The sequence below is a fragment of the Aythya fuligula genome, chromosome 26 (assembly GCF_009819795.1).
Source record: "Aythya fuligula isolate bAytFul2 chromosome 26, bAytFul2.pri, whole genome shotgun sequence".
Lineage (NCBI taxonomy): Eukaryota > Metazoa > Chordata > Aves > Anseriformes > Anatidae > Aythya > Aythya fuligula.
The window spans coordinates 379,270-399,605 of record NC_045584.1 but is presented as its reverse complement, the minus strand read 5'-3'; the positions used below and the strand labels follow the sequence as shown (position 1 = coordinate 399,605).

At 70.2% G+C, this 20,336-nt stretch overlaps 2 protein-coding genes across 4 annotated transcripts; one reads left to right on the top strand and one right to left on the bottom strand.

The window, feature by feature from the left end:
• Window positions 1-3,329: 3,329 nt before the first annotated feature.
• Window positions 3,330-16,994, bottom strand: PALM (paralemmin). 3 transcript variants are annotated; one of them, XM_032203759.1, is made up of 9 exons: window positions 12,416-12,449; window positions 9,541-9,589; window positions 8,684-8,764; window positions 8,449-8,579; window positions 7,565-7,691; window positions 7,385-7,406; window positions 7,168-7,227; window positions 6,017-6,148; window positions 3,336-4,737 (listed from the first exon to the last, which is right to left on the bottom strand). In XM_032203759.1, exons 1-9 carry the CDS (start codon window positions 12,445-12,447, stop codon window positions 4,169-4,171), a joined length of 1,203 nt encoding a protein of 400 aa, XP_032059650.1. In that variant the 5' UTR covers window positions 12,448-12,449; the 3' UTR covers window positions 3,336-4,168. The 3 variants fall into 3 exon arrangements, with proteins under 3 accessions (XP_032059652.1, XP_032059650.1, XP_032059651.1); XM_032203760.1 differs by lacking the exon at window positions 12,416-12,449 and adding an exon at window positions 16,938-16,994 and having other exon boundaries at window positions 3,337-4,737; XM_032203761.1 differs by lacking the exon at window positions 6,017-6,148 and having other exon boundaries at window positions 3,330-4,737.
• A 1,327-nt stretch (window positions 16,995-18,321) lies between these two features.
• On the top strand, window positions 18,322-20,057 carry PRSS57 (serine protease 57). The gene is made up of 5 exons (XM_032203907.1): window positions 18,322-18,388; window positions 18,525-18,678; window positions 18,888-19,032; window positions 19,378-19,638; window positions 19,713-20,057. Exons 1-5 carry the CDS (start codon window positions 18,322-18,324, stop codon window positions 20,055-20,057), a joined length of 972 nt encoding a protein of 323 aa, XP_032059798.1.
• The last annotated feature ends 279 nt before the right edge of the window (window positions 20,058-20,336 follow it).

The following is a 20,336-nucleotide window of genomic DNA, read 5'->3' as shown; positions in this document are numbered from 1 at the left end:
CAGCTGCCTGATAACCCCCTGTTTGCGCAGGCAGGGCTGGGGCGGGCGCTCTCGCTGCCGTGGCAGCCCCGGTGCTCCCGGCCCCGCTGCCCCCACCAGCCCCCTCGGCCCTCGTCCTGCCTGGGGACCAACCAAAGCAGCTCCGGCAGCGGGGAGCAGCCCCTGTGCTGGATACAGAGACCTCGAGCCGTTGTATCTGACGGGCGAGGACAGACCCACGGTGGCTGCAGCGCTCCTGCTGCCCTGGGCCGTGGATGCCGGAGCCCGGCAGCGCCGCCAGCAGCCAGCACCGAGGGCACCCTGCCCGGCCTGGCACCAGGCGTCACGGCCGGCCTGGGTGGTGCCCCCCGTGCCACCGTGCTCTGCCCTCGCTGCGCCTGCACCTGGGGCAGGATGTCCCCATCCTCATCCTCTGGCCACGTCCTCATCCTGCGGCCCCTGCCATAGCCCCGCGCCCCACCAGACGCTGCTCCCTTCGCACGGCCCAGCCCCAGCTGCCGGCCCCAGGCCCGAGCAGGGCAGGGGTGTAAATCCCGACTCACCCCAGCTGCGGGGCACTGGGAAACCTGACTCACCCTGCGCGGCCTGTGGCACCCGTCCCGCTCCTGAGGGAGAGCAGCCGGCACCTGCTGGGCGCGGGGATGGTGCCTCCGGCGCGGCCACGGGCAGCTGTGCGTTTCCGGGAGGGAGCGCGGTGCCTGTTTTACCGTGGGGCTGAGACAAAGTCCACGCCAGCGGCCGCGGGGCACGGGCGAGCACCACACCCTGCGGCGGGTGCGGATGTGTGCACAGCCCGGGGCTGGCACCGGGCAGCTCTGCCAGCGGGCAGGGCCGGGGCCCCGTTGTCCAGAATGACCCCTGGGATCCCAGCACCGGCGCTGCCCTCCCTGAGCCTGGCCTGGGGCGAGCTCCGTGGGACCCCCACCAGCCTGGAGGCGGGCAGAGACCCTCGGCTGCACAGCGGTGGTCCCCGGGGGGCCCTGACCCCAGCACCATCCCCTTGTGACAAGCAGGAGCCCAGGCTGCCACATCTTCACCAGTGCGTGCCCGCCAGCTGCAGCAGCCTCCCTTTCCTCCCAGCATCCCGGTGCCCCCTCCCCGTCCCCTGCTGCCACCTCGGGGACGCAGCGGTGCGGGGGTGACAGGCAGGCTGCCCACCCTTACCTGCGCCCTGGGCTCCAGGGTGGCACAGAGGACCTGCCACGGCGGGGTGTACTTGAACATCTCCCTCCTGTGTTGTCAGCGTCGCTCCGGGGACGGACACCTCCGGGGCACAGCCGCAGGTGGCAAAGGCAGCACCCAGCTGGCTGTCACCCTGACCGAGTGCCTCTGGCAACCCGCCGGGAGGAAGCAGGGGGATTTATCCTGCAGGGAGACCTGGTGGCGCTGGAGCCCGGCCAGCCAGCACCTCTGCCTCCGCCCCACACGGGCTCAGCCCCGGTGATCCAGGGGGTACAGGGCGCTCGGTGCCGGTGCGGGGAGGAGATGGGGACCCCGGGTCAGAGCACGGGGCACCGGCACAGCCCCGCTGCCAGCACGGCTCGGGAACGCTGCCAAGGCGAGGAGGGCTGCTGCCAGCAGTGCCGGCACAAATACCCCTGCCCGCGACCCTTGCACTCGTGGAGCAGGCAAAGGGCAGAGGCTGACGGGAAGCCTCCAGGCAGGGGCAAGAGGAGACGGAGCCGAGGCAGCGCGGCTGGGGGGGGGCAGCACGGGGGGCCTGGGGAGACGGGGCCAGACCCTGCTCCCGACCCCGCTGGTGCACCGCCTTACCCCGCGGTGCTCAATGGGGATGGACCCGACCTCCGGCCACCGTCCCCTCCCCAGCACCCCCCTCCCGGCCCCTTCCCACCCCCGTGCCCGGCGCCCACCTCAGGGTGCGAGCGGTGGGGCCGAGGTGTTCCCAGGCAGAGGCGGAGGCGCGGGGCTGGTTGTTCACACAGTTTTATTTGCTCGGTTCGGGTGTCTTACAAACAACGGGGGGGGGGTGTCAGGGAGGGGGGGAAACTTCAAACGGCTTCGTCACAAGTAAAAAGCACGGGGGGGGCGCGGGAAGTGCACTTCAGCTGAGCCAGGCGGGGGGACGGCGCGGGGCTCGCCGGGACGGGGCTGGGGCACGGCCGGGCTCCTCGCTGCTGCTGCCCCCCCACAGCCCCAGCCCCACGGGGCCTGATCCTGACCCTGCCTCTGCCAGGGGCCAACGCTGGGTCCGAAGGCAACCGGGGGGCTGGGGGCGCCGAGGGCGGCAGGGGGCCTGGTTTGGGATCAGCACCCGGGAAGGGGTGGTGGGAGGTGACGTGGGACCCCGCGGGGGACCCAGCCCTGACCCCCAGGGATTAATGGGGCCGACGCCCCCCAGCATCCAGCCCCAGCCCCCCACGTCACACACGCCCTAGGACCGGGGGTCCGCCGGCCGTGTCCCTGCCGGTGGCAGGAGAGGCTCTGCCCCTGCCCCCACGGGGCTCTGCCTCTCCCAGAGGCTTTTGGTGCACGGCTCAGGGACGGGGCCCCCCCCAGGAGACCCTGCACTGCAGCACCGCCAGCCCCCGCAGCCCCCCGCAGCCCCCAGCCCCTGCTCCCTGCCCTGCAGACACAACTGGGGTAAAACCGCAGCCTCGGTGGCACTGGGGCAGCAGCTGGGACGTGGCAGCAGGGCCCCCGGCTTCGTGCTGCAGCAGGGACCCAGGCGGACCAGGACCACGGGGACCGGGCTGGGGGAGCTGGGGGCTCCCAGCAGGAGCCCTGCCCGCGCTGGATGCTTCGCCAGCAGCTCCCAGGGTTTGGGCCAGGCTCAGCACCCATGGGTGCCTGGCTAGCCACGGTGGAGCCCCCCCTGCTGCCCCAGAAGGTCTCAGTGGGGAGGAAACACGAATGCTGGTGGTGAAATCCCCGCCGACGGGCTGGGGCGTGGGGCAGGGGAGCGGGGAGGCTGCTGGCGGTCCTGGCACAGGGCTACGGCCCCGACCTCCACCACGCTGCAGCCAGGGCAGAGACAGCGTCCCAGGGACACCCTGCACGGGACACCAGTCCCCCCAGCAGGCCCCAGTCCCAGCACCTGGGGTGAACTGGGCTGGGGACCTGACACTGGTGACCCGCAAGCTGGCTCTGCAAAGCTGCCTGGGGCAGGAGGACGTGGTGAGGGCGCAGGGGCCACCCCAGGGCAGGGCTGGGGGGCTCTGGGCCACCCTCCCGCTGCTGCGGGGTGTCACAGGCAGGTCCAAGCCCTGATCCCATCCCCGTGGGCTGGGACCCCCCGCTCCCCCGCTGCTCGCTGCCCCCAGCCATCGCCACCCTCCTGGGTGGGCGGTGGGCACCCAGACACGGCCCCGCTCGCCCCCCTTGGGTGCTGGAGCCCAGTGACACCGGCAGGGCAGATGAGGTGTTGGAACGGCCCCACGGCAGCAGTGGCGGTGGCGGTACCTGGCCGGTGGCTGCCGTCACCACGAGCAGCAGGGCGAGGAGCCCCTGCATGGAGAGGAGAGTCCAGGAGAGTGGAGCCAGGCTCCCTGCATGGACCCAGGCTGCGCCTGCCCCAGGGGAGCTGTGCCTGGTCTGTGGCACCCTGCACGCTCCTGGCACCGCTCTGACAGCCCGGCCGAGCCCAGCATCATGGAGCCAACGATGGCCAAGCACCCAGGATGGAGCCAGGCCAGGGATGTGCTGGAGAGACGGCGCTGGAGGTGCAGGGGAAGGGCTGGCGGGGGGCTTCGCGCCGTGCCTGCCGCGGGCTGGGTGACCGCGGGTCCTGCCGGCTGCTGGATTTGTCTCTGACCCCTGGCCCGGCCGGCGTCCGTCTTCCAACGGCGGGTGGGAAATTGCTGGAGGAGGGAGGGAAACGCTCCCGGTGTCTGCGCCGGGGTGAGGCAGGGCCGTGGGGAGGGGCAGGCGAAACGTGGGGCGTGGGGGGGGGGGTCTCTAATAAATATCACACGCAGCACTGGGGGTGTCGCACGGAGCGGGCGTTGGACAGACGGGGCGAGCGATGCCACGGCCTCGGTGTGCTGCCGCCTTCGGCTTTACAGCCACCGCGTTGGATTTCCCCGGTTCTTCAGAAAAAAGGGGGCTGTGTCTGGCCAGGGAGTAACCCTGTGTCCTGCGGGGCCGCGGGCCTGGGGAGCGGGGGCGGAGGGGCTCAGCGGGGGCAGCCTGCTCTCGCCGGCCGCGGGGCTCACATCACCGTGCAGCATTTGCAGCGCTGCTTCTTCGCGTCCATGTCCTGCTCGGCCTCCTTGGCTTCCGTGGCGTTGGCACCCGGCTTCTGCCCGCCCGGGGCCTCCTCCCCCTGCTGCGGGGCGGCCGCGGGCTCCAGCGCGGTGCCGTTGGGCGGCGCGTGGTCCTTGCCCGCCGGCTCCGGCTTGCTCTCGGCGTCCTCGATCACCACCAGCTCGGCCTTGATGGTGCCCTCCAGCCCCAGCACCTTCTTGGTCTCGTTCTCGTCTTCCACGTTCTGGTAGCCCATGAAGATCATGGTGACCGGCTGCTCCCGGCTCGGCTCCGCGCCCTCGCCCGGCGGCAGCGCCGTGGAGTTTTCCCTTGGCTTCGCCTGCAGCCCCGTGATCTCCCTGCGCGGCGTCGGCTTCTGGCTGGACGGGGCGCTGCCGGCCGCCTCCTCGCCCGCCTTGGCCTCGCTCAGGGTCACCTCGTCCGCCTTGTGAAGGAGCTCGTCCACCTCCGAGGAGCTGAGCGGGTGCGCCCCGTTCTGCAGGGCCCCAGCCTCGGCGCTCACCGCGTGCACCACTGCGGGGACAAGAGCAGGAGGTGAGGGGTGGTGGGGAGGGGGCTCGGACTGCACCGGGACGAGCCCCGCCCGTGCAGCCTGGCTCCCCCGTGCTGTCCCCTTGTCCCCAGGCCAGGCTCACCTCCTGGCAGCCCCCAGCCCTCCCAGCCCCTGCTCCGTGCAGCGAGTGGCGCGGCTGCACCAACAGCACCACTGAGGAGCCGCTCCCAGCCCTTGGCACCTCTGAACCCAGGCCCCGGGCCGAGGCGATGCTTTGCAGCAGGTCCCCGAGCTGAGCACCCGGTCCCACCGTGCCCCAGTGCCTGCAGTGCCCGGGGGCCCCGTGCCTGCCGAGGGACAGGGTCTTCTGCTGCTGATGCGCAGCACATGGGCACTGGCAGCGCTGCAGGGCAGGAGGAGCCGTGCTCGGCGGTGAGGGATGCACCCAGCGCATCGCATTTTCCACTTGACTTGGAGCATCATGTGATGATCAGTGCCACAGCCACGGAGCGCAGGCAGACGAGCGATAACAGATAATGACTGGGCCAGGCAGGGCTGGCTCAGCCAGGAGGGACCCGGGCTGCTCACTGCCAGGGGGCTCCGCGGCACCTCCTTGGGAACGGGGGGTCCCAGCTGTGGTCAGCCCATGGAGCCCAGGGTCTGCTCAGCCACCGCAGCTCCCGGTCATTTTCCACAGCTCCGCAGTCAGTCCTCACTGACACAGCCGTCCCTCGGTGCCACCAGCACCATCAAAGCAGGTTCCTGGGGTGCCCCAAAAGCAGGCACTGCTCCCTATAGCTGCTTCTTCTCTGCACCCAGGGGATGGGCTTTGTGCTGCCAGCCTGGGTGGCGCAGGGTCGCAGGGATCCCCAGCAGCCCAGCTGCTCAGCCCCATCCTGTCCCTGGCCGGGAGGTGCCCGTGACATGGACGCGATGCCGGTGCCATCGCCTCACTGTTGAGATGCTGTTGTGGTTTAACAGAGCTCCTGGGGCTCTGGACACAGCAGATCCTCTTCTGTGCTCCCCATCAGCACAGGGCCTTGACGTGCAAACCCAGGCTGGCCCCTCAGGACCGTCCACGCCACGGTGCTGGGCTGGCTCCCACGCCGGGCTGGCTGGGGCGCAGGACGGGCTGTCGAGGGCTTGCCCTGAGCCAGTTCCCCCGTGGAGCCGGTGGAGGCAGCAGGAGCTGCCCCGGCCCTTCCTCACCCTGGTGCCCACGGGATGCTCGGGCAGCTGGTCCCTCGGCCCCTGCCCTGTGCTCCTGACGCCTGCCGGCGGTGCGGGATGGGGCCCTACCTTTTAGCTCATCCTCGTACACTTTGACCCCTTGCAGACAATGGTTCTGGGGGAGAAGGGTGGTGCTGGACAGGACCTTGGTCTCCCCAGTAACTCTGTCCTTCTCCACCGTGATCTCCACTGAGTACATGGCTGGGACACAAAGAGCACAGTGAGCGTCACGGCGGCCCCGGCCCTCCCCAGCCCGTGCTCAGGAGCCAGCAGCGGGCAGGCGCAGCGGCACGGCGCGGTGCTCAGCGGTGCTCAGCGGTGCTCAGCGGTGCTCAGCGGCGTTAGCAAGGCAGCAGGCTGCAGCGAGGAGGAGTGGAGGCAGAGGCAGGTGCGACATCCCGGGCACAGCCCTCCTACGGGACCCACGGGGCTCTCACCGTCCTGGTGCTGCCGGCATCCCCTTACCTCCGCCACCGCGTCCATCTGTCCGGCCAGCGAGCGGGGCCACCCGCGGGGGCCTGGGCTCGGGGCCAGGATCACGCTCGTGGGAAGCGGTGCTGAAGGCGCTGGTGCTGGCCAAGGGGGCAGGGCAGCCCCTGCGCTCTGTGGGACGGGCGATCCTCGGCACCGATCCTTCAGTGCCCCGGCTGCTCCCCGCAGGCACCAGGGTCACCATGGCCCGGCGGCGCTCGGCTCCATGGACACAGAGCTGGGTTCTGGGTTCTTCCCGGTGCTGCAGCCTGGTCTGAGCATCCCCAGACCAGAGGAAACCTCTCCAGGAGCTCCAGCCCCATCCCAGCACGGGCAGCTTGGTGCCAGCGGCTGCAGCCCTGCAGCCCCTGCCTGCTCCCCGCACCTCTGCAAGCCCCCACGGGCAGGCAGCCCCGGCCCCGGCCCCGCGTCTCTGCTCTCCCTCGCACCGAGAAGCCGCAAACAGCAGGAGGCAAAGGATGAAACTGGAGCAGAGACATGGAATGGGGAGGGGATGGGGGCCCTGAACTGCAAACCAGCCGCGGGATCCCACTGAACACGAACCCTCTGATGGCAAATAACCGATATTTGATGCCCTAGGCTTGGAAACTCATGGAGCGGCGGGGATCGTTGGTGGCGGGGCTGCAGGACGGGCTGAGCACTGAGGGCGGTGAGCCGAAAGATGCCGCGGGGCAGGAGGAGGGAAGCGACCGGGAGGGAGTGCTCCTCACGTGGCAGCGGGCACGTACCTGCCTTCATCATGTCGGTGCCTTCCACCGCCTTCATGGGGCTGCTGGAGACCTTCTTGGCTGGGGGTGGAGAGGAGAAGCGACGCCCTGAGCCGATCCCCAGCCACCCACGTGCCCCACACGCGCCCACGGGAGGGCCCCGGGGCAGACGGAGCCTCCTGCTGCCACCTGGACGGGCTCCCCCTGCAAGGGGGACGGGGGGTGCAGGGTCACCTACCTACGGCTGTGCCCAGGGGACTCTGCAAGACAGAAGAGCGAGGTCAGGAGCCGCAGGGGACGCACCGCGCCGTGCACCCAGCCCCAGCGGCGAGGCACCAGGCACAGCCCCCCCCAGACGCAGCCCCTCGCCCCCTCACCCCCTGCCCACCCGGCCCCGCAGGGGGTCAGCCGTGCCCACCTTCTGCGCGTTGGGGACGATCTCGGCCTTCTCCTCCTTGGCCGGCACCGCCGCCACCTCGGCCAGGTTCTCCTTGGTGGACGCCACCGAGCTGCTGTTCTCCAGCGTCTCCAGCTCCTTCTCCAGCCTGGGGGAGGAACCGGGCCGGGGGCTGCGCTCAGACCGGGGAGCACAGAGCAGTGACACAGCCAGGGACAGACGGACAGACCGCCACCGAGACACCCCCGCGGGCTCTGAGCCCTGCCATCGGCTGGTGGCACAGGGTGACCCCTCTTCATCCACGTTTTGCTCCCAGAAACGTTCATCCCGATCACATTCCCCAGGAAAAAGCCCCAGCCATCGGCCCGGCAAAGCCCCCCCTGGCCCCCAGAGCCCCTCCCATGTCCCCCCCGTGTGAACCAGGGCACCTCCGCCCAGCCTTTGGTTCCGTCTCCCCGCGAGCTGCCCTTTCCCCCTGCAGCCCGGAGGAATGCCCCGCGCCATTACACGGACACAAAGCCCCCTTCGTGCCTGGCCGCCCTGCTCGGATGCTCGGTAATTAACCGGTAATTAACGAGCACAGCCAGGGACCGGGTGCATTCCTGCCGGGCTGCCGGGACACCGCTGGGGGGTCCCTGCCCCTTTCTCCCCATCAGCGCCCCGGCACTGGGGGGCTGGGAGGGGGCTGCCCCCCCTCACCTCCTGTCACGACCACCCAAGGGTGCCCGGGGAGCCAGCCCCGCTCGTCCTGAGCGTGGTGGCAGCGCCCGTGGGGTCCAATGTGGGGACCCAGCTGCCTCCTGGCCTCCTGTCTGCCCGGGGGGCTTGGGCACCCTCTGAGCACGTCCCCGGCTCCCTGCGGGCTCCCCGGCATCAGCCCACACCACCACCCCCGGCCCCGTTACCTCTGGATGGTTTCCTCCAGCTCCTTGGTCTTCACTTCATCCTCCTGCATTTGCTTCTTCATCGCCTCATCCTCCTCGGAGGCGGAGGACGGGGCCCCCTCCAGCAGCCACCTCTCCCGCAGAGCCTTGGACTGGGGAGCACAGGGGAGGGGGTCACGGTCCTGCCGCCCCCAGGGCTGGGGGCTCCGGCCCATCCCTGGAGCAGAGGAGGGGTCCCCGGGGGGGGGGTCCTCACCTTGAGGTGCTGCAGCTGCCGCCGGTCATCCTCGAGCTGCCGCCTCTTGTTCTCGATCTCCGTCTGGCGTTTCCGCTTCTCCTGCGGGGACGGGACAGCGGCACAGCCGGGGTCGGCCTGGGGCAGGGGCAGCAGCGGGCACGGCCGGCGGGGGGGCGCCTCCATCCCGGGGGGGGGCAGCCTCTGGGCTCGGGTCTGCATGGCTGGAGCCCCTCGTCCGCCCCCCCCCCCCAGGGGACTGCGCCTCGCCAGCCCAGCGCTGGGGGAAACTGAGGCACGGAGGGCGCAGAGCACGGGCTCTTTGTGCCTGGCCCTGCTGAGCGAGAGCCGGTGTCGGGAACCCAGCCCCGCGCGGCCTCTTCCCCCGGCCCCGCCTCGCTGCACATCCTGGGGTCGGTCCAGATTATTTTAGCAGAGTCAGTCCCAGTCCCGGGAAGCGTCACTCGCTTTTTTTCCTCCTCTGGCCCCAAACAATTTGCCCTTTGTACAGCGCAGATCGGCCGATAGCGATGAGGATGGGGAGCGGGGAGCTGGCAGCCGCCGGCAGCACCGGGGGCCAGGGAGCTGCTGCAGGGCAGGGGCAGGGGCAGGGGCAGGGCAGAGCCTGCACCACACAGGGCCGGGTCCTGCACGAGCCCCAGCCCTCGGGAAGGGCAAAGGGGGGCTCCTCACTCGTTTCCCTCTCCCTCGTGGCTCATCAAGGTGCCACTTCATTAATTAACCCTCCCAGCCGCCAGCTCTGCCCCTGGTCCAGAGGTGCAGAACCAAGCCCCGGGGGTCCCGGGGGGGGTCACCTCCTTGGGGCCGGGACACGGGGCCAGCAGCCAGGTGCCGCCTGCTCGCCCGAGGGGACTCACCGCGATGGCCTGCAGCCTCTCCTGCTGAAGGGTGCTGGTCTCCACGGCCCTGCAAGAGAGCACAGAGCGGCCGTGAAGCGCGCTGAATGCAGACATTGTGCCGGACACCGCGCACAGACAAAGGCCGAACTCGTCCCTTCCGCCGGCTGCTGCCTCCCCTGCCCTTCACCACCCCGCAGCCGAGCACTCCTTGCCCCGCGCGTCTCCTCCAGGCACCGGCTCCCTGCTCGCCGCCGTCCCCGTGCTGCTGGCGGTGACCCCGCGGCACGCAGGTGGACGTGGTACCCACGGAGGTGCTGGAGCGGGGCGCTTCTGGCCACCCACTGCTCCACCCGCCTCGCACTGCCCATGGCAAGCCCCTTCCTTGGCTGCCGACACCTTTCCTGCACAGAGACCCCTCCGCTGTGTGCACACAGGCACATGTGTGCAGACACGGACACACCAAGGAGCACGGACACGGGGATGTGCACAGACACCCCGCCACGCGCATGCAGGCGCAGACACACGGACGTGCACAGACACACGGCCCCGACGTGCCGCACAGCACCAGGTGCGGGCGCAGCCGGGCTGGAGACGCCCGCCCGGGGCCCGTCTGCGACCTGGGGAGGCTGCGGTGCCGCCGGGAGCAGGCGGGCTGAGTGCCAGCCGATGCTAACGAAGCGCTGAGCTGCGGCAGTAATTAGGGTGGGAGGCTCGGCGGTGGCGTAAGGCGGTGGATCGTTGCCATTTGCTCGCCAGAGCGAGGGACGGCGGAGCCCAGGAGGGGGAAGGAGCAAAGGGAGCGAGTCTCGGGGAGAAACGGGCCAAGTGCGAACCCATTTTCGCAGCTCCCAGGAGCTCCGGCCCTGGCTGGGAGCGCTGGAGCTGGGGTGGCCAAGGCTCGGGGGACAGTGAGACACCAACCGTCCCCTGCGGGTCCTGTCCCTGCGCACACCGGGCTGGGCCTGAGGGTTTACAGCGCTCAAAGCGAGCGCAGACCGTCCTGACCCCCAGAGAGGGAGAGGGGCTGCGGTGGCCCCAAAGCATTCCCAGAGCAAGCAGGGACCTGCAAGTGCCCCTCTGCTCATCCCCTCCCAGCTGCCCTCCGACGGTGCTGTGTTCAGGCTGTTTTCCCCATCCCCACCCCAAGCAAAACATTTCCATGGCATGCAAAACATCGCCGCTTTCCAGAAAGCCCCGGAAAAACAACGGGGACATTTCCTGAAGGGGTCATGGAAAACGTGATGCCCCACGGTGACCTTCACCTGCTCCCCGCACACGGCACCCCCCCAGGCCTGGCCCAACGTCCCGCTGGTACGAGAGGAGCCCCCCCACCTCCATCCTCCTCCCCCTGGAAGGCAGCGGTTCCCCCACACCCGGATCCTGGCAGCGCGTGAAATCAGGGCCAGACAAACAAAGCGGGGCCGGTGCCGCTTTGGGACGGTTATTTTGGTGCAGTTCGGGGTGATGCCGTGGCTGCTCTGCACACACACGCATGCGCTCGCCCGCTGTCAGCAGCCTCCATTTGTCAGCGTGCTGGCAGCCCGCCTGCCGTCCCCACGCTGCGCCCGAGCTGGGAAATTAAATACTGAAAACCCCAAAGGGAGTCGGAGCGTCCGCGGGTGCCGTTCTCACCCCTGCTCCCTGCGAGCTGCTCCCTGTCCCGCAGGAAGCGGAGGGCACCGGGGGCCGGCCCCGCTCCATCCCCACCATCTGGACCCCCCTGCAGCCCCCAGACTGCCTGTGCCCTGCAGACACCCCTCAGCAGCCCCCTACCCGTGGGCTCTCCAAGGGCCCCCCACACCCTCCCCAGCCGTGGGACCAGGCAGCCCCGGGGTGCCCCGTGCCAGGACCACCCTGCTCTGGGGCCAGGGGCACCCTCCGAGCCCGGCTCTCGGCACCCCGGCCTCGGAGGACTTTGGACCAAAGCCCGCTTCTTTCCTGGATCTTGCCCCGTGCAACAGATCCAAACTTTTTCAGTGTTCCTGAAACGTTCTGTTCTGCTTTTCCTCCATCCTCTTTATTTTCCATTATTTGCTGAAGCCTCTGCATTCCCGGGGTGAACGCCAGGAATCTTCCTGGCCCAGGGAAAGACGCAGAACAGGCTGGACGCCCCCTTGCTGCCCCCCCAGACCCATCCCTGGGTGCACCCCAGCCCTGCCACAAGGCCCCGGGCACTCATCTCTCACCTCCAGACCCCGAGAAGGGGCAGGGTGGGGCTGACCCCGGAGCCCCCAGACCCCTACCCACGGGGACAGGGCGTGGGGGCAGAAGGGTGGGCGGGGGGGCTCCTACAGCCCCCTCCAGCCCCCCAGTCCCTGTCCTGCACCATCCCAGGGGGGTCACCGCGCTTCATAGGGCCCCCAGGGCTGGGGGCTGGTGAGTGGAGCCCTGGGGTGGGCTGGGGCTGGGGTCACCCCGGGCTCCCCCCGAGCAGCCACTTCCCAGCCCCGGCTGTCCCGCGGGGCAGCAGCCCCAGGATGAGGGACAAGGGACAAGGGACGAGGGATGAGGGACGAGGGACGAGGGATGAGGGACGAGGGATGAGGGATGAGGGCTGGCCGCGCCAAGCCGGGCGCCCTGGCAACATCACCATGGCAACGGCGCCCTGGCAACGGCACCATGGCAACGCGGGAGGGAGGATGCTGTGCCCCGGGGACCGAGGGGGCCCAGCAGCAGGGCTGGGGCCAGGGCGCAGCCGGGCCAAGGACTCGGCAGCTCCAGGGCTCCCCGGGAGGCCTCGGCAGCGCCAAGCTCCGTCCTCAGCTGGGGTGCCCAGAGGGGCAGAAAGGAGCCCCCTGGGGCACCAAGTCTGGGGCCGGCACCCCCCTCGGGAACCCTGAGGGCAGAAAAAAAACAACAAAGCAACCCCTTCCTCCGCCGCGCCTCATTTCACCCGGTCTCGTGCGCTCCTGCGAACAGGTTCATGCTTCGCCCGCTGCCCTCTGCACGCACGTCCCAGCCCTGCCCGTCCCGGGGCAGCTCCTCCAGCGGGCTCCGATGCGCCTCGTGGCCGTGGCACGACAAATGAGGTCACTGGGACCGGGGGCACAGACGGCACCGGGGGAACTCCCCCTGCTACGGCAGCAGTCCTCGGGCAGAGCCACGCGCCCACGTGTGCGCACGCACGCGCCCCGAGCACGCACCGCGCTCCCTGCCTGGCTCTCCAGCTCTTTCCAGCCCTGCTGATGCCGCTGTTTCCACCATCACAAGGGAAGCCCGTGACCTTTTGTCTCCTCCCTGCCTGACATGAAACAATAATGTTTATTTGCCTTCCTCTGTTTTTTCCCATTAGCTCATCCAAATGTGCGAAGAGCCGTTTCAAGCTGCTCCTCCGCTCCCCTGACCTCCGCTCCGTTCCCACCCGCTCAGCTCCGAGCCAGAGCGCAGGGCAGGGAGAGGCCCCGGCGAGACGAGCCCTGGTGCGGGGCCCAGCACGGGTGCAAGCAGCAGCAGCTCAGGCAGCCACGCAGGAGCGGTGCTGGTGTACACCAAGAGCCAGACCCCCGGGGAAAGCAGGCCCCGAGTGCTGCTGCCGTAGGGCAGCCGTGAGCCCCCCAAAGCATCGCCACGGACAGCAGGGCCGCCCTCAAACACCCTCACCCATAGCTGGGTGCGGATGGGAGGGAGCTGCAGCAGCTCGGGGCCGACAGCCATCGACAGCGAAGGCAAATAAATCATCAGCCAGCAGGCTGGAAGAGAAGGGACGAGGAGAGGCCGGGCCCCCGCTGCGCGCAGCCGGGCTGCTCAGAGCCCTGCGGGTACCTGCGGGCTGCCTGGGGAGGGGATGGGATCGGGGGGGGGGAGGCGGGAGGAGGGGTGGCAGCTCCTGAAAACGCAGGATGCATTAGAGCAGCAGAGCTGCCTGATTGATTCTCGGGGCTGAGACGTGGGCTGGGAGTGCCAGGAGAAAATGGATCCTATGAATATTTGATGAACGGAGGCTCAAGGAGAGAGTTTGATTGGAAAATTACAGATCTTTCAAACAATGGTTCGAGTGCCCTCCAAACACTTGGGTTTCCAGCTCCCTTCCAGTTAGAGGAGCAAGGCTCCACTAGGAAACACCCACACGATTTATGAATGAGAGCAGAGCCTCCCCCCGGGCAGCCCAGCAGCTCCAGCACCAGCCGGGGACGTGGCGCTCGGCTCCGGCCACCCCGGCGGCGTCACGTTGTCCCCGCTCCTCGCTCCTTCGAGGCACCGCAGCTTTCCCACGCCAGCGCCAGGAAGATGAAGGCACACGAGGCTCCTCACATCCAGCAGGGATGCGGTTCATGTGCAGAGCCCTGGCAGGACACCGAGCCCTGAGCCAGCACCCGCAGCCCCCGGCGGGGAGCTCTGTCCTCACACCACGTCCAGCTCCTCCGCACGAGGAAGCACCTGCCTGGAGCAGGTCCAGCCTGGGCTCCCCTCCCTGACGGGAGCTCCAGGGCTGCTGGAGGCCTCATCCTCATCCCCTGGGACTGTCTGGGGCCTGAGGGGCCCCGCTCCCCTCCCAGTGGGTGCGAGTGCTAAGTACAGACTCGGAAGATCAGGCTCCCCGCCACCGCCTCTGCCTCCAGCCCCGAGCTCTGTGCCCTCCCTCAGGCCTGTCCTGACCCCTCAGACCTGTGCCCGTCCTTTCCACGTCCCAGCCTTGCTCTTCAGCAACCAGTGTGGGGGGCCCAGGAGAGGCTCCCCAAGGCAGACCCCCTGCCCGCCCGCCCCAGCCCCACTGCAGCCACTTCCAGTGCCGAAGCCCATCTGGCCGAGCCCGGCGCGGTGCGGAAGGTGTGAGCTGCCCCCCCAGCGCAGGGGAAAGTGGCTATTTCTGGCCAGGAACCAGGAGAGCTAGCAGCAGCAGTTTCCCAAGGAAACCTGCTCTTGCTCCAGTTCCTGCCCAGCCCGGCGCACTTGAGGGGCCGCGGGGCCACGGCTGGTGGCTGCGGGGTCGAGCTCCGAGCCCCGGTTCCTGGCGTGGGGGCTGCGGTGCCATTGTGCGGCTGTCTGCGGCCGAGCTTTATGGCTTCCTCCGGGACATTTGGGAACCACGGCGGACTGGGTTTTAACTTCATCACAGAGGCACGTGGAGGGGAGAGCAGGACCCTGAGTCCCACCCAGCGGGAGAGCCCCCAGGTTACCCCCAGGGCTGAAATCTCCCTCCTCCCCCTCTGCAAGGCTCTCGGCTCCTGATCAGGGCTAGGGACGATGGGGAAGGGCAGGACCAGGAGAGCACCCAGCTCCCGAGGAGGCCAGAAGGCTGCAGGAGGCACAACAAGGCACAGGGAAGAGCTATCAGAGCAGCCAGAAGTGGAGATGCAAAATCTCCAGCTACTCAGCAGCATCAATAGCAGCAGGAGCAGAGGACAGCGGAGCAGCCCCGATGGGACCAGCAGCTCTTACAGAGCTGGAAGCTTTTAGCCAAACCTCCCTTGGCACCAGCAGCTCGCCGCGGCCAGCACCCTCCTCCGGCTGCTGCCAACGCCAAGGAAAGGCAAGAGCCAGCCCGAGCCCAGAGCACGCTGCCCAGCGCGCATTAGCGGCTGCAGAGCCAGGCCTGGGTCCAGGGAGCGCTTTGCCATGGGCCTCTCCTGACCCGGGGCTTTCCTACGCCCCCATCCCAGCGACCAGGGTCTGAATTTAGCAGAGCACGACTGACCCGCGGTGGAAGCCAGTGCAGGAGCGCTGGAGCTGTAGGTCTGCTCACACACCCACAGCTGCCCAGGGAGAACACGTGTCGGCACGGCAGCCAGCAGTAACTTTTGCACGTGTATTCCAGCCCAAAATCTCAAGACCCATCTCCAGAAGAGACAAACCCTGAGCGCCCAGGAGGGGCTGCGCTGAAGCTGCCCAAACAGAAGCCGTGCACGCTGGGGCTCTGCTTCACTGCTCAGCCCCGTGCTCACCTCTCACCTCCAGGGCACGTTTCCCTAGCGGGGATTTTAGTCAAGAGAAGGAACAGTCTGGTATTTCCAGCACACAGACAACAGCCCTGGCACGTTCCCAAAGGGCTCCTTGTCCCTGGGGGCAGCCAGCGGGGTCTATCCCTCAGCCCCCGGTGTCAGAGGGGCTTGGGAGGGAGGAGTGGAGCCAGGAGATGTGGCGTGGGGGAGCTGGGGACAGGAGCTGCCGCCCTGCCCTGAGCTGTCACCAGGCCTGGGGGCTGGCCCCCTCCCCATTTCCATCCCAAACGTTGCACCCAGGCCTCTGAAACCCTCCCAGGCCCCTGCTGGTGCCTCCCCCACCACTCTCAGCAAGCCAGAATCCAACCCCAACAGCAGGCAGCAATCACCCCGACCGCCTCCAGCACCCCCAGCAGGGCTCCCCCAAACCGCAGCCGGCAGCCGAGCAGGACCAGTCGAGCACCCAGCACCTCATTAGCAGGCAGCCCATTAATTGGTGCGGGGCGAGGCAGTCACAAGGAGCAGGCCCCCAGGCTGGGCTGGATGGATGCCCCCCAAATCCCCGGTGCCAAACCCAGGAGATGCCGGGGTCCCCATCGTGCCGGGGGGGGGGGACTGGAGCCACGGGGAGGGAAGGGAAGGCCTGGGTGCGATGGGGCTGCCCCCGCTGGCACCTGGCGTGGAGCAGCAGCCCCCCGCCCTCCCGAGGGGCACGACCAGCACGGGCAGGGCGCCCCCCAACCCGCGCCCCCCGCTCCCCATCCACCCGCGGATCCCCGCGCCCAGCCCGGAGCCGGCCGCAGGCAGCAGCCGAGCGGGGCAGGGCCCCACCGCGGCACACAAAGAAGGTCGGGGCCGGGAGAGCATCCCCGGGCTCGCCCGGAGCCCCCCCCCCGGCAGGAGCCGGGCTGCGAGAAGCCCCCGGGGCTGCCCCCCAGGCCCCTCGCCGAGGGATGGGGGCCGCGTGCGCAGGGAGGGGGCCGCGGGCTCCCCGCCACCCACTCGCCCCCAGCCACACGCAGCAGCAACAACAGGTCCGAGCCGCCCAAATCACCGCCCTTCCACCCCCCCCCCAGCAGGGACTCGCCCCCCGCAGCCCCCGCGCCAGCCCCGGGCCCCCACCGCCGCCCCCCGGCACCCCGCGGCAGGGCGGGGGGGGGCAGGCACCGGGGCAGCCCCCACCGAGCAGCAGCGGGGGCCGAGCCCCCGGCACCGGGGCGGACGCGGCACCGAGGATGGGGGCCCCGAGCCCCCGGGTCTGGGAATCGAGGCCCCGGGACCGGCGGGGAGGGGGGGCGCGAGCCCCGGTTTTGGGGGTCCGGGAGCCCCGCACCGAGTCGGGGGGGGGGGGGGACACGCGAGCCGCCGGTGTCGCCTCCCCGAGCCCTCGGTACCGCGACCCCGCCGTGGGGAGCGGAGGGGGGGGGGTCCGGAGCCCCGGCCCCCGCCCCGGCACTGCGGTGCGCGGCACCGGGGGACCCGCGGCCCGATGCGGGGGTGCCGGGGGGTGGGGGGCGGCCCGGCCCCGGTACTCACTCCATCTTCCAGGCGGGCTCCGCGGGTCCGGGGCGGGGGCGTTGGGGTGGGGAGGGATGGGGGGGGCCGGGCGAGGCGCGGCGGAGCGGGGCCGGCGGCCGCCGGCGTCCCGGCGCTCAGGGCCCGGCGGGCGGCGGCATCCCCGGCGGGGCTGCGGGATGCGCAGGGATGGCGGGGCCGCGCCGGTGCCGCCGCCTCCCGCACAGCTCCGTCTGCCGGGCGCGCCCCGCCACTGCCGCCGCCCCTCACCCGGCCTCGGGGCGCGGCGCTCCCCGCCCGCCGCCGCCGCCGCCCCCGGGCGCTCCCGCGGCCGCTTTCGGGGTTGCGGGGACCCCGAAGCCGGGTCCGGCTGCGAGGAACCGGGGGGCCGCGGGCGCTGTCGGCTCCTGCCCGAGCCCCCCCCCCCCGGGCTGAGCCCCCCACCACGGGCTGAGCCCCGCCGTCCCCAGGAGGGGTCCCCCGGTCCCGGCCAGACGCCCCGCTCCCAGCACCCCCACACAACCCCGGGGGTGCCGAGAGCGACCCTCAGCAGGGCCGGGGCTGCCCCCCTCCCCAGCTCCCCCTTTTCCCGCTGACAGTTTTGTTGGGTAAACGCTGGCAAACTGACACAGGAAGCCCGGGCCGAGGCTCAAACCACGGCGGTGTGAAGAAATCCAGGGGCGCGAGCTCCTCACACATCCCAGAGTGAGCCCAGCTCCATGGCAGGGGCACCACAACCATGGGACCCCCAACCATGGGACCCCCAGCCACAGGACCCCCAGCTGTCAGACCCTCAGCCCTCCCAGCTGGGGATCCGGACCAGGGGCTGCAGCCCCCGTGCATGGGCACAGGCCCAGAGCCACGCAGCATCCCTGTGGGGCTGGCAAGGGTGCAGCACTCAGCAGCCAGGCCACCGCCAGTCCTGTGGGTGCTGCCACATGCTGGGGAGCGTCCCCGGGCCATGGCAGGGCCCTGCTCGCCCCCGCTGCGCCAAGAGCAGGATTTCATCCCGGTTAGTTCAAGGCACAAGAGCAGCCAGGACGGGGCTGGAAGCTGCTCCGCTTTCACTCTTCCTTCCTTAATCCGCTCCCCTCCCAGCGAGCAGCCTCCCGGATCCAAGGGAGGCTGCCGAGCGGTGCCGCAGGCCAGGCTGGCTCCGCAGCCCTGAGGACACTGAGCCTGAGACCCCCCCCGGGTCTGCAGAGCCCCCACAGACCAGAACATTGCAGTCCCCATGCCCCCAACTCCATCGTGATTGCACAAGGCAGCAACACCCTGAGGAGGAAACCCGCCAGCATCCGCACTGTGACTGCGCCCACAGCACCCCCCCTCCAGGGCTATTTAACCCCCCCCACGCACCCCAGGTGGCCCCACAGGAGGTGGCAGAGGCCCACACCGCACCAGCATGGTCACCGCTCTGCTCATCCTCAGCCTGGGGGGCTCCGTGCTGCTCCCGGCGCTGGGCCCAGCAGGTAACGGGACGGCCGGGGCTGCGGGGCCAGTCCCCCCCCCAGCCAGGGTGGGGACGAGGGGCCTGGGGCTGGAGCCTGAGCACCCATGGGTGGCGTTGGGGTCCCCCCGCAGCCGCTGAGCGCCCGCACCCCCCAGGTGCCCGCGGCAGCCGGGTGATCGGGGGGAAGGCAGCGCTGCCCCACTCCTGGCCCTTCATCGCCTCCATCCAGATGGACGGGCAGCACTTCTGTGGGGGCTTCCTCGTCTGGCCCAAGTGGGTGATGACTGCGGCCCACTGCCCCATCCCCAGGTGAGCAGCACTCCGGGGGGGGGCACGGGCTCCGGTCCCCTCCGCAGGACACAGCGTGGCCCTATGGGGACCTGGCCCCACAGGGATGGATGCTCCCGTCCTGGAGGGGTTACGTGGCGCTGGAGCAGCCCCCCCGCCTGCCCGTTCCCCTTCTGCTCTCCGTCCCCGGGGGCCCCCAGCCCACTCACGGTCCCCCCCCGGGGCCGCAGGCGCAACCCCTCGGTGCGCGTGGTGCTGGGCGCCCACCGGCTGGAGCAGCCCGAGGAGTCGCAGCAGGTCTTCGGCGTCGAGGAGTCCATCGCGCACCCCCTCTACGACCCCCGCACGGTGGACAACGACATCCGCCTGCTCAGGGTGAGCCCCGCGCCCCCCCGCTGGGGGTCCCCGGGGGGGGGGTGCCGGCAGGTCCCCGCGCCCGGCCCGGCCGCCGCTAGGTGTCAGCGCTTCGCCGGGGAGCGGCGCTGGAGGCGGCCGAGGAGGGGCTGGGGGGGGGCTGCCCGCGCCCCCCCGTCCTCCAGCCCCGGGGCGCGGGGGCTCCAAAATCAGCCGGGGCCGGGGCGGTGAGGAGAGGGGGCCCCGGCAGCAGCCGGGCTGGCCTGGGGAGGGTGGGGGGCAGGAGCTGTGTGTTGGGGGGTCTGCCCCGGCCCGGGGGGGGGTGGGGGGGCAAGGAGGAACCCGCGCCCCCCGCTCCCTGCCCAGCTGAACGGGTCGGCCACGCTGAACAAGTACGTGAAGCGCATCCGCCTGCCCTCGCCGCACATCGACCTGAAGCCCGGGACCGTCTGCCTGGTGCTGGGCTGGGGGGACATCTCCAACTACGGCGAGCGCCCCGAGCAGCTGATGGAGACCGACACGGCCATCGTCAAGCGCAGCCTGTGCCGCACGCTGTGGCGGGGCCGCGTCTCGGCCAACATGCTGTGCGGGGCCAGCCGCAACGCCACGCTGCGGGGCGTCTGCGCGGTGAGTGCGTGCCCGGCCCCGGCCCCGCCGTCCCGGGGGGATGCTATTCTGCCTCCCGTCCCCTCGCTTCGCAGGGTGACTCCGGGGGACCTCTGGTCTTCAAGAGGAAGGTTTACGGCATCGTCTCCTTCTCCGGGGAGAGATGCGGGGACCGCCGGTACCCTGACGTTTACACCAAGATCTCCAACTACATCGACTGGGTGCACCTCATCGTGCTCAAGCACCGCCACCCCGAGGGGCAGCAGAAGCACAACCCAGGTCCGGGGGCAGCGAAGGGTCCCGGGGCAGGCAGACTGCGGGGGCCAGCAGGGGGGCCGAGGCATCGCAGTGGTCTGGAGGCTCCCAGGAGGGCAGGGAAGGGCTGGGACACCCGGGCCCCCCCTCCAGCTCCAGGGGCTTTGACGGTCGATGGGAACTGACAACCAGGGCTCACAGCTCCTGCCTCAGTTTCCCCACGTGCTCCAAGGCAATGCAGGAGACTGATTTTGACTGTTAGTGAGGAGCCAAGCATTCCCCTCCTGCCCCCTCCCCGGCTTGTACAGAGTCCCAGCACCTCGATTCCCCTCTGGCAGCAGCATTTTCCTTCCGCAATAAAACCTCCTTCCCAGCCCGCTGTCCGCTCACCTTCCCTCCGCCAGTCCCGCTCAGCCAGCAGAGCCCAGCCCCGCTGCTCAGCCCCCTTTAATCCCCTCCTGGCA

Excerpts from the sequence above, each read along its gene's own strand:
- PALM (XM_032203759.1), bottom strand. The coding sequence starts at position 12,447 with ATGAACCTGTTCGCAGGAGCGCACGAGACCGG. Across the intron at positions 7,692-8,448 it reads CTGGAGGAAACCATCCAGAG|GCTGGAGAAGGAGCTGGAGA; the intron begins GTAACGGGGCCG and ends TTCCTCCCCCAG. Across the intron at positions 6,149-7,167 it reads CACCGACATGATGAAGGCAG|CCATGTACTCAGTGGAGATC; the intron begins GTACGTGCCCGC and ends TTTGTGTCCCAG.
- PRSS57 (XM_032203907.1), top strand. The coding sequence starts at position 18,322 with ATGGTCACCGCTCTGCTCATCCTCAGCCTGGGGGGCTCCGTGCTGCTC. Across the intron at positions 19,033-19,377 it reads ACGACATCCGCCTGCTCAGG|CTGAACGGGTCGGCCACGCT; the intron begins GTGAGCCCCGCG and ends CTCCCTGCCCAG. Across the intron at positions 19,639-19,712 it reads CGCTGCGGGGCGTCTGCGCG|GGTGACTCCGGGGGACCTCT; the intron begins GTGAGTGCGTGC and ends CTCGCTTCGCAG.